Source organism: Barbatula barbatula, assembly GCF_947034865.1.
Source record: "Barbatula barbatula genome assembly, chromosome: 12".
Taxonomy (NCBI): domain Eukaryota; kingdom Metazoa; phylum Chordata; class Actinopteri; order Cypriniformes; family Nemacheilidae; genus Barbatula; species Barbatula barbatula.
Window position 1 is genome coordinate 2,211,644 of NC_136775.1, and position 12,061 is coordinate 2,223,704.

Here is a 12,061-nt window from a genome sequence, read left to right on the forward strand (position 1 = left end):
TAGCTTCCGTGTCCAGGGATCGGGCTGTCGAGGCACTCTCCTCCGACTGCCGCCCGATCGACAATGCACCGACCCCCTATGGTCCCTCCCGCACGTGGTGAGCCCACGGGAAGGCGGCCCCACGTCGCTCCTTCGGGCTGAGCCCGGCCGGACCCCGTGGGGAAAGGCCCGGCCACCAGGCGCTCGCATACGAGCACCGACCCCGGCACTCCAGGGTGGTGCCCCGGTTGCGCCATACCGGGCGACGTCACGGTCCTTGTTTTTGTAAACATCATATGGGGTTTTTGAACCACTCTTAGTCTGACCCGTCGCCTAGGACCTGTTTGCCTTGGGAGACCCTACCAGGGGCATATAGCCCCCGACAACATAGCTCCTAGGGTCACTCGGGTACTCAAACCCCTCCACCACGTTAAGGTGGCGGTTCAAGGAAGGGAAGTCTAGAAGTTTTTTAGAAGAAACTAAAATTCTAGACTTTAGGTTCCCAAAAGCCCACCGATTCCAGCACCAGATCAACAGCAATGACCAAGTTTTTCAAAACAAACTGAGGAAAGAAAAGAATAGAAGTAAATTTATTAGCCGTCATTTACTTCAGAATACTATTTCAGTGTTTCCTATACATTCATTTATTTTTCACAATATCCCCAGTATCTGTCACGATTGGCCACTGCCCCACCATAGACAAACTAGTGCAAATTTAGCAACTTTATGGGAACAAAGACTTGACCATCTTTTTTCCCATAACCCAGGGGTCCCCAAACTTGTTCCTGGAAGTTTCTGCTGTGCCTATTGAGACCTTGATTAGCTGTTCAAGTGTGTTTGATTAGGGTTTAAACTAAACTTTGCAGGACACAGGCCCTCCAGGACTGAACCTGAGGACCCCTCCCATTAATAATACACGGTGACCAAACTGGCAACTTTAAGATAAACACAAGCTTTAATTTAGTTTAAAAAGTCACTAATACTGCCCGTAAGCGTGAAGTCGGGCTCTCCCAGCGCAGGACCGTCTCTTGTAGTCTATGTCAAATAAAAATTCTAATGAGACTGGTGAATGCTGCAGAATGTAGTCATGAAGAACCTGGTCTTTTAGTGACTCATAATATGGATAGTGGGGGGCTATTGGGAAATTAGCTCACACCACACTTACACCAGACTACAGCTTAGTCACCAGACATTTAGTGCTGTATTTAATTTCATATTTTCAGTGTAAAAATTGAAGTACGCGAGCAGTTGGTCAGCAAATGCGATGCACTTGCTTCTGGTCATGAACAATACTGTCATTTCATAACGCAGCAACGTTTGTGTGAGAAGTTCAACGGGGCAAAGGCATCTCACCTTATGTGCTTGCGGGGATGCTGACGATCAGTGTTCGAGCTCCGACCAGGTCTCTACTCCTGTGCACTGGCCATGGCTTCTCTGTGCCAGTACACTCTGATAAAGGGCTTGTCCAGAACGGCTTGGGTACTGGAGATAGCACTCCACGCCTCTTCGTTGACCATGTACTGGATCAACATTGCCTCCGTGTCCCCCCACGAACACAACCTAAGGAGATTAGAACAATCACAGTATTTACGTTTTTTGGTTACAAATACCAGCCGACCGAACGTCTGTGCACGAAGGAAACAGATGTACAGATCAGAGAAACAGAACTGCGTAGAAGTCTATTTGAAATTGAAACAGAGAGAATCTTTGTATAACGATTCACAATTTAAAACTACAATCCTAATGTCTCGCTAGAAATGCAATCAGAAGTTATTGAAAGTGAACGGACGCCATTTTAATTTTTCAGCTTGAGGCTTCTCGACCGATCACGTTCCTTGCATGTAATGTTGACGCAAGATTGACGGTTTCCAGTAAAACTCTTTCATAAATTAGATATTGATGAATTTAGAGAAAAGTGTTACAAGAGATCGATGCTGCACGTGGCCGTTTAAAAAAAACGTACGGATTTATCATTTACCTCAGAGTTTAACGTTACCTGCGCGGCTAACCTCAGACGGGCTGAGTGCTATCACGACGATAAACGTTTGAAAACCTGTAAAATATAAGATATTACAAATTTTTGCTAAAATATGATTATTTTTATCAATAGGCCTATATTGTTGTTAAAGAACTATGTAAAAGCACTTCATTTTGCTTACCTCAGATTGTGATACAAGAACGTTTTAAAACCTATACAAAATAAAATATTACAACTTTATACTAAAATATGATCATTTTTATCAATATATTGTTGTTAAAGAACTATGTAAAAGAACTTCATTTTGCTTACCTCAGATTGTGACACAAGAACATTTCTTTTAAGATTAACATTTACCTCAGAGTTTAACGTTACCTGCGCGGCTAACCTCAGACGGGCCGATTGCTAACACGACGATAAATTACAAGAATATAATACAGGATGGTTTCAAAACCTATACAATATAATATATTACAACTTTATACTGAAATATGATCATTTTTATCAATATTTTGTTGTTTAAGAACTAAGTAAAATCACTTTTGCTTACCTCAGATTGTAACTCCGCTGACGGTTGACCGCACAGTTTTAATGAAATGTGCACGAGCACAACTCCTCCCACCGAGTTTCCAAATAAGGTTATGATTCTAGCCAGATGAACAAAATAAAAAACTAATTTAAATCTTCGCTTTCTTTAACAACACAAATTACAGAACTCTTGAAAGCACATAAATGTTTTATAATTTGTATGAATTTTTGAATAGTTTTAAATATAGCTTAAATTTACAGTACAGTACTTACAGATATATGTACGTTGACATTATACATTTAATGGTTACACTTTCCAATAATAGTAATGATTAATCCTGTAGTAGCTTAAACATTGCATCAAATGATCAAATTGACTGCCGTTCTCTGGACCACAGACATGGGACGCCCAGATCAACCTGTTCATCAACTCACTGATGAACACTCCCCTATTTCTTCCCAACATGTATTTAAGTGGAAAGTTGATCTTGTAGTTCAAAGAAGGTCCAGGTGTCAAAGAGTTAACTTTATTTGTTCAAGCCAAACAAAGTGAGATCTCCACAAAACATCTGAAAATACAGTGTTTTCCAGCCTACAGTTACAGTGAAGGGTGGTCTCTTCTGAGACCGATCAGGTAAGTCCCTGTAATCTTTTATTTTATTAACCAATTGCGTTTTTAATGGTGGTAGGCTCGCTTTTCTCAATTTGGTTGAAATTATTTAAAACATCCGGGTTACAATTTGTTATGACTTTTGACTGTCCGTGAATATCAGACCTTGGAATGCTGGGATTGGCTAAACAGAATCAAGAATTCCAGAACGCCGCGTAATAGGTAAAGATATAATAAAGTAAAATATAAATGATGTGGTTTAGAATAGATGGTATTATTGCAATTTCCTCAATGTATTGAAACATTGGTAGTACTAACGTTAAAAAATAATTGTCTGAAGAAGATTGTAATTAGTTACTATGTAGAAAGATGACTTGATGTGCATTGTATTAGCACCGTATCAGTATGCCAGTATACAATGTCACTGTTAACCGATAATTATAAAATGTATGTTACAGTTAAACGTATAAATGAAGTTAATGTAATGTTTTCTAAATAGCGTATAAAGTTCTAGAACCAGTGTCAGCAGTGTCCCAGTGAGCATGGCAGTGGCAAGGAACCAGAAAAAACCTTTGTGAGAAACCCTGGGAGAGCCAGTTCTCCTCTGCCACATTAACACATCCCTTCTGACACTAGAGAGAAGATCATTACTGCACGCAAGCTGTGAGAGTCTGTGGAAAGCATGCAGGTAAATAATATGAATAACGGAAAAAAGATGACCAAGCCTGTCCCTAGTTAAGGATGAGCATCACAGCGATACTGGAACTGGGTCTCCGGTGTTGAACCAGAGGACGAGACATGAAAACCAGAAGATCCCAACATACAGAGTGAGACAATTAATAAATACTAAAGTAAAACTCCAAGGGGTCCAGGTTTCCCGTACAGATATTCCCGGCGGGTGGATGAAAGTCGTCACATAACAGACGAGTGTGTTTTGAAATCCAATCTTCACGTCTTAGCGTACAACTGTGAGGTGGAAGGAACTGTGAACAAACAAAAGGTCGTGTAGAAGTTCGATTAAGTTATTACAGGGCGAAAGGTGATATGCATGTAGACCACACCAAATCTCTTTATCGTCTCACTATGCTTTGAACGTAGCAATCTGTATTGTACAAAGTTCTTAAAGCTACATAAAAGCTCAGATCATTGTCAAAAGTACAATAGGGTACAACGGGGCTAAAGGCACACCTTAAAAAACAATGTGCTTTTTACTACACCCATAATTTATGATTGCAGACATTGTTTCTTTATTTTAAATATTTGTAGAGCAACAGATTTTGTATGAAAGGTTTATCATTGTCTCTTTGTGCCAAATCATACATTTACGATAAAAAACAACCCACATGGCTCCCTCGTGTTTTGATCGATGAGAATTCTTCCTTCGTTAACATACCCTAATGTCATTCCGAACCTGTATGACTTTCTTTCTTCCGCAGAACACCAAAGAAGATTAAGTCTAAACAACATTGGACCCCATTGACTTCCGTTGTATGGTTGCAAAGCCACTGAGACGTTTCCCAAAATATCTTCTTTTGTGCTGTGCAGAAGAATGAGCCATATTATTCCTTTAACTTCTGCTATCTGTGACTTCTGGAAATACACATTGTAAAATAAGTTTTTGTTTTATTCATTCTTAATGTCATTCCAGCATCTCAGGCTATATTAATGGCGAGAACCAGTCGATCCAAACACAAGTTGGGTCCTCAATCACATAACCTGCGTGTCTTTGGGATGAGGGAGAAAACTGGAGCATGTAAAAGAATTTGTAGAGAATATTCATGATTTTGTCTGACATTTTTCAGGTCTTTTAATGACAGTGCCAATCATTGTGTATAAATACCATTTTAGCCACCAAAAACAAAACATTCACGGTTCACTTGATGTATTTGTATTTCCATTCAAAAGCCACTGAATGATTCAGAGTGCATATACTCTCCATTATACTGCAGATATGAAATGTCACAAAACAAACTCGCTTGTCCTGTACATTCAAAAAGAATACTCCAGAGAAGAGCTTAGAGCAATGCAAATAAATACACACGAGAAACATACAGAAGGAAAAACAGGACCTTGGTATAATGGAATGTATATACAATAAAGATTGTATGAATGGGTTTCTATTGCATCATGTCTTCCCCTAAAATCTGCAATTTTTGGTTAACCTTCAGTCTATGACCCCTGTAACTAGCTTATTCAAAAACACACGACTCCATCTAGCAGCTTTTCTCTAGGGCTCATGAACAAACGCAGTCCCTCTCTTGTAATCCAATACGACTGTTCTTTTTACAGATTCTCATAATCTAACAACAAGAGACACTGTAAATGCCCTGGCACTATTGTTTCAGATATGACTCATTTATGACACCCGTCATTCAGTCCGATTTAAAAACATAAAAGAGTGTTAAAAGAAATCCGTGTCTTACAGATGGAGGAAACCAGACAGCAGTTTCTTTGTGCAATATCGCTCTATCCAGAACCACGTGACACGCATGAGGCACTGCAAAGCCGTACGGACAGTTAGCGAGCGACCGGGTATACATCACCTTACAGGTGCATCACAGGGCAGAAACTCCTTAAAGCCAAGCATTTTCATTGTGAGTTTACTCATCAAACCCCATCGTCCGTTTTAAACGACAGTTTTGGTAGAAACTGGTCTTGAAGCAATACACAGAGTCGTAATGGAAGAAAACAAAACGACAAGGTTTTTCCGTCAACTAAGAAATGTAGTTATGGTTACGTACTCCCACTGGAGTTTCCCATTATGGGCATTTCGGTAAAAGTCTTCTTTATAAAAGAAAAAAAATCCTACACAATATATACATCTGTACCCAGAAATCAACGACCGAACAGAGTGTCCCAGATCAACAGGCGCGTGCAGCTTCCATCCCAGAATTCAGTGCGATCTCTTCATCTCGAGTCGGAATCGCTGCTCTCCGATGAAGAGGAGGAAGAGGACGATGAGGAAGAGTCTGAACTGGTGCTGCTGGCACTGAGGCGAGACGCAGCGTTGTGAGATTCCACACTGATGGCCTTCTCCACTGAAAGGCAAAGAATACAAACTGGTTAAAGCGAGACCTGGTTTGGCGGGAGGCAGTGAGCAGCGATATCAGCCTTACCTTTGGGTTTCTGGGGCTTTTTGGCAGAGTTGAGCTGTCCACTCACATCTTGCAATCTTCTCTCTAATTCTCTCTTTTTCTCCAGAGCCAGCTCCTCTTGGCTCTTCACTCCACCCTTCTTCATGGCTGCAGAGGAGAATTCAAGATTACGTTCATTTCGTGCTGTCGTTGGTTTTGAAAACAGGTCCCAAAAATATTGCTACTAACCAGCTGCAGATAGGAAGGGTGGCATATATACCACTGCAATGGAGTAAAATATCTTTCTATTTTGTGTTTACTAGATCAAATGAGATGAAGAAATATAGAGCGTCTTTAGATTTCAATCCGACAGCAATGAAATACAGCGATGTACATTAAACTTTGCTTTAAAGGACAAGGCAGCTCACCGAAAGGTTTGCGAGGTTTCTTGCGCAGGCAGGTCATGACGTATCGCTCCAGCTCGCGCAGAGTGGACGGCTTTAGTGTCTCGAAGTCGATCTCGATCTCCTCTGGGTTCGTGTCGCGCAGAGAGGGTTCGCGTGACTGGATGATGTGCACCACGCGGCCCAGCTTCTCTCCCGGCAGCTTGTTGATGTCCAGGCTGAGCTGACGCTTGTCGTCGTAGCTCATGGGAAGCCCGTCCTCTTCCTCCTCAGAGTCATAGTGGGGAAGAGAAACGACGGGCTCAACGAAAAGAGGCGACGAGGTCGACTTCTTAGTGTTCCTGCCAGAGTAATAAACACAAGGACTGAAAATATTAAATGTGCAATATTTCGTGTTTGTTATCCGTTTGGGTACTTATATGTCATCCTAGTTGCTCAAAATGTTAAGTACTTCCTCAATTTTAGGATGTAAATGTGATTTATGATAATGTTTAGCGAGGAGTACGGAAAAAGATCTATTATACATTAGTCCACTGCTGATCAATGAAACAACACACTTTCTGCCGCTCTTTTTGCTCTGCGCACACGACAGCGAGACTCGGCCGGATTTGCTCTTAGACAGCCTGGTGGGTTTCTCGCGGTCGTCGGTCATTAGGCCACGGCCACCTCGCCGCTTCTCGGGCTTCTTTTTCTTCTTCTTGTCTTTCTTCTTCTCTCGTTTCCTCTTGGGTTTGACGATGGGGCCGGAGGAAAGAGCCGCCAGCTGCTCATGAACCGCTCGAAGCTGCAGCACAGAGCACATATAAATAAAAATCTGAACATATAAAAGAACGTATTTATAGAATTTCAGTCTTGCCCATATATACATTATACATACACAAAGGTTGCTTTAAAGAAACTCAGATACGATGTATGAATTGACACAGGAGTTGTTTTTCACATTAACCTCAGTCAAATGTCATCCCGCCAAACACCACATCAGATCCCAAATAAACAAAAGAACAACACAAGGGAAATAGTTCACACACACAGATGTCTGAGGGGAGCGTGTGTACCTGTGTGCACACCTGATCCTGCAGCTGGGCCAGACGTTGAGCTCTCTCCTCCTCGCTGTCAGAACTCGGGCTGCCCTCGCTGCTCGGCTCACTGTCGCTGCTCGGCTCGCTTTCCGACGATGAGGTAGATGATGATGAAGACGAAGAAGAGGAGGATGAAGAAGAGGAGTGGTGCATTGCCAGCATGCCCATGTTCCGCCCCAGTGGCATCGGAGACAATTCCTCCTCCTCCGAAACCTCGTCGGGCATCTTTGCAAAGCGAAATTCAAACACGTCCTGCAGGAGCCATGGAAGAGAAACATTCAACACGTAAAACTACACGTAAACATTTTTATGTATACACAAATGTATAAACGAGCAATTGTGAATTGTATCACATTGAGAGCTGTGTGCATCGTTACATCCCTAGTCAGATCTCAAGGTACATTTTACGTAACTCTTATTTCCAATGACAAAATAAAAACACAAGAGGTGGATGAGGTCATCACCTGCAGTTTGCGCGCCATGGCAACGACATCGTGATCTGGCGGGTTGTACTTGTAGCAGTTGGAGAACATCAATCTGACATCAGCGCTGAACTGCTGAGCATCTCTGTACTCGCGCTCGTCCATCTTCCTCTGTACACAAACCAAAACAAAACGTTTGAGATGGTGACCGGACAATTACGCGCTGTGCTTAAATGACTATAACAGCGTTCTTGAGCACACCACATAAAAACCTTTCAATGCAAGAATGCAGGTCTCGTCCATGCGAGTCACCTTGATGGTGCTGAGGTCCATTGGGTGTTTGATGATGTCGTGGTAGTCAAGCAGGCCTAGCATTGACGCGTCCACGGGTTTGTAGAAGGGCCACGCGTAACCCGCATGTTTCTTCGACAGCAGCTCTTTCAGGACGCTGCTGCAGTAGCGCAGATGTTTGCTCAGTTTGCCCAGCCGGGAGGGCAGATGAGGCCGCACCGAGTCAGGCAGGTCTTTGCAGGGGGGTTTGATGGGTCGACGTGACAACGGTCTCCCCAAGACAGGCTGGAGGTGGGTGGGTTCGGCCACACCCCTGACCACGCCCACACCTGGAGAGCAGTCTACGGACGAGAGGGAATGGGGCATTTCTTCGGCGGACCCGTGACCTTTTCCCATGCCTCCTATCCGGCTGCCGGATGTCATGGGAAACCCGAGCGTCGTGGGCGTGGTGGTGTCGGCTTTACGCTTGACGCCTTTCTTCTGCGCATCATAACACAAGGAGAGAAATACTTACTGAACCTACACTAATCCATATGAATCGTAATAACAGCGTGTGCAAGTTCGGTGGGCGAAACGTTGGAAAACGACATGTTTATTATACACGAAACATTCTTGGGTTACTTCTTTTAAATATTAATATTAGTACCCTGTGACATTATAAAAATGGGAATAGGAAAAGATGTGTACCTTAGAAGTGGGTTGAGTGGGTGGTGGTGTCATCAGTGATGGAGGGGGTTCGGCGTTGCTCAACAGGGTCTGCGGAGGGGTGGAAAACCACAAATCCGGCGTGTCGGGAGATGAATAAGAGTATGCCGACTGAGACACGGCAGGAACCTGGTGAGCACTCGTAACACTTCCTCCTGAATGAAGCAAAAAGGAAGTAAGGAATTGCAAAACAAGTAAACAACAACCAACAGATCATCAAGTTGATGTAAAATCATTCTGTCTAGCATGAACTGTGACTAAGCCTCCGGCTGTATCTCACCTCTGCCTCTGCGTCCTTTCACACTTTTAGCTCCTCTACCTCTTTGAGCAGGAGGGGGCAACTCGATCTCCTCCTGAGGCATTTGGGCAACTTTCTGTAAGAAGACTTTCTCCAGAGACTGTGCCATCAGAACTATGTCATCCATCGGCTGTTACAAAAAAGGCCACATTCAACACGTCTGTAGCTATGCAAGGCAAGTGTCACTTATTTAATATTTATGCTCGACACGATTACACAGGAAGAACGGACATTGATCAAAACTATGCACCTTATTGTAGATGTAACAGTTGGTGAACATGGTGTTAAAGTCCTGTAAGCATTCACTGGCGCCACGGTAAAAGTTATTTTCCAATCGTTTTTTGATAGTGCCCATGTCCATCGGCTGTTTAATAATCTTATGGTAGTCCTGAAAGCACAAGAAAATGCATTATTGGATGCCAGAAGCTGGAAATATAACGAATATAATGGAAATATAAATAAATAAAAACTTTTTCAAAGCTCTTTTACATTTTTAGGTACTCAACAGCAATTGAAAAATCCAGATTACATATTCTCCAGACTCACGGGTAAATTGAGTCGAAGTGCATTCACAGGTTCATGGAAAGGCCACGCAAAGTGATGCCGCCACAATGCCTTTACCAAGACCTTGTGGAGGAACTGCAGCTGATTGGTCGCGCGTCCCTGCCGGCTGGGGTCCTTCACCGGAGGCTGCTGGAGCAGAGGAGGGCCGGGCGGCGGTGCCTGGGGCAGAGACGGACTCTCGAAACCCTCGTAGAGCAGCGACGGCTTCCGGATCCGTTTGCCTGAACTCTGTTCCATCCCACTTATGACAGACCGCCCCACACAGCTGCAGCAGGCACACAAACATTAACCAAAAACATGAGAAATGCTGCATTCAGAATCAGGGGGTTAAAGATGTAACAACTTCTCACTGGTTTTATATTAGATAAAAAATAATGCAATGTACAGTCGAACTGTTGTGAAAAATATGACGCATGCAGTATATGACATTTGAATCTTATTATTTTTGGCAGTCAATAACTCATTGCATTGAATGACATCAACAAAATAGTTTAGATTTTTATTTAACATTTGATTTTAAAACATATATTACCAAGTTTTGATTTAGAAAGATAAATGGAAATTATACTGCTATTTAATGCTACTCCATGTCTTTACACATAGACTTCTGCTGGTAAACACAGACATACACAATGGCAAACATTACCATTTATCATTTGCAATATTACTTTTAAGTGATGCTCGCAGGTCTTTCGCAAATCATTCTATCAATTTAATTATTTTAAATGTAAAAGATCCACCTAAATAACACAATACACACGTCAATTCAAACTCTGTGAGATTCGTTCTACTTTTAAAACTATCATCAGCGTTTAACAGACAATGAGTCAGACACAAACACCATAGGGGTGTATATATGAATTAAATAAGTGCGATTACTTTTAAGTGATGCTCCCAGGTCTTTCGCAAATCATTCTATCAATTTAATTATTTTAAATGTAAAAGATCCAGCTAAATAATACAATACACACGTCAATTCATCATCCCAACTGTGTGGAAAAACTCTGTAAGATTCGTTCTACTTTTAAAACTATCATCAGCTTTTAACAGACAATGAGCCAAACACAAACACCATACGGGTGTATATATGAATTAAATAAGTGCGATTTTCAAAATTACATTGGTTTAACATGGAACCACGGATACTTATGTAGTACGTGCCCCGAATAGTAAAAACATTATTGTACATTTTAAAGCTTGACTCAATTGATACTGAAAATATTTGCAATGAAATCTTTTGTATTATAAGAAATGCAAAAGGGCAGGAAATTGCAATGCATGTGCAGCTAGAAATATAAACTCTGTACAGTACAACTGAATGCAAAAAGCTTTATTGCAAGTGTCACCCGTCCCACTGCCCGCCTATTCTCTGTTTACAAACAAACGCTGCATGAATAACCCCCCACCCCTCTCCAGACCTGCAGAAACCCGCTGCTGCACACATGCATTACAAACTGCATGCTCTGAACCGATGCAATGATAAATTATGAAATGATGCAATTGACATAAATGCAGAAACAGTTTCAACTGTTACGGCGATTTGCGGTGCGTGTATACAGCATTGACAAACAAAACATATGACAAACAACGTAAATGCCAAAATACCACAGTGTCACATCCGCAACGAATGCCGTAACTTCGGTTTTTATAACCGCGGTTACCATGTGAACGTGTGTTATAGGGAGCGTGGCCCTTTAAAAGCTAAAGATGGCGGAGGTGAATGATGCAGTCCAGACCCACAACACAATGATGCTCAACGCACGCTCTTAATTTCATGACTGAAACTCGCTGTTAAAGAACGCAATGCGCAGTCGTATCGCCAAGTTGAGTGAGGTATTAAAAACATGCCTTTATTTTTTCGTCCAATGTGATCAAATATTACAGACAGGGCTGGTTTTGGGTTCCGAAAGCACGACGATACTACCTGTCAAGAGACGGGTTGGCGGCCGCCTCCATACGGATGGATCGCGATTATCTTGCGGCGCTGTATCCTGCGGTTTCGCCTCGGTTTTATTGTCATTCAACTGCTTCGTGCAATACCCAGCGCCGTCCAACTAGCGAATGGAGCCTTTCTATTTCCGCTCCTGGGTTTTTATACAATGCCGTGATCGACCAATCAGAATTCATCC

The 12,061-nt window shown here is 42.4% G+C and overlaps 1 protein-coding gene across 5 annotated transcripts; it reads right to left on the reverse strand.

Moving 5' to 3' along the window:
* Nucleotides 1-4,694: 4,694 nt before the first annotated feature.
* brd2b (bromodomain containing 2b) lies at nt 4,695-12,057 on the reverse strand. 5 transcript variants are annotated; one of them, XR_013787369.1, is made up of 13 exons: nt 11,857-11,998; nt 9,915-10,197; nt 9,619-9,756; nt 9,351-9,498; nt 9,053-9,225; nt 8,387-8,845; nt 8,117-8,245; nt 7,629-7,904; nt 7,131-7,357; nt 6,598-6,914; nt 6,419-6,488; nt 6,212-6,337; nt 4,882-6,133 (listed from the first exon to the last, which is right to left on the reverse strand). XR_013787369.1 is itself a non-coding variant. In XM_079468884.1 (12 exons), the coding sequence occupies exons 1-12, from the start codon at nt 11,886-11,888 to the stop codon at nt 6,003-6,005; spliced, it is 2,439 nt and encodes an 812-aa protein (XP_079325010.1). In that variant the 5' UTR covers nt 11,889-12,057; the 3' UTR covers nt 4,695-6,002. The 5 variants fall into 5 exon arrangements, 3 of the variants coding, with proteins under 3 accessions (XP_079325010.1, XP_079325012.1, XP_079325011.1); XR_013787370.1 differs by having other exon boundaries at nt 11,781-11,960; XM_079468884.1 differs by lacking the exon at nt 6,419-6,488 and having other exon boundaries at nt 4,695-6,133; nt 11,857-12,057.
* Between the last annotated feature and the right edge of the window lie 4 nt (nt 12,058-12,061).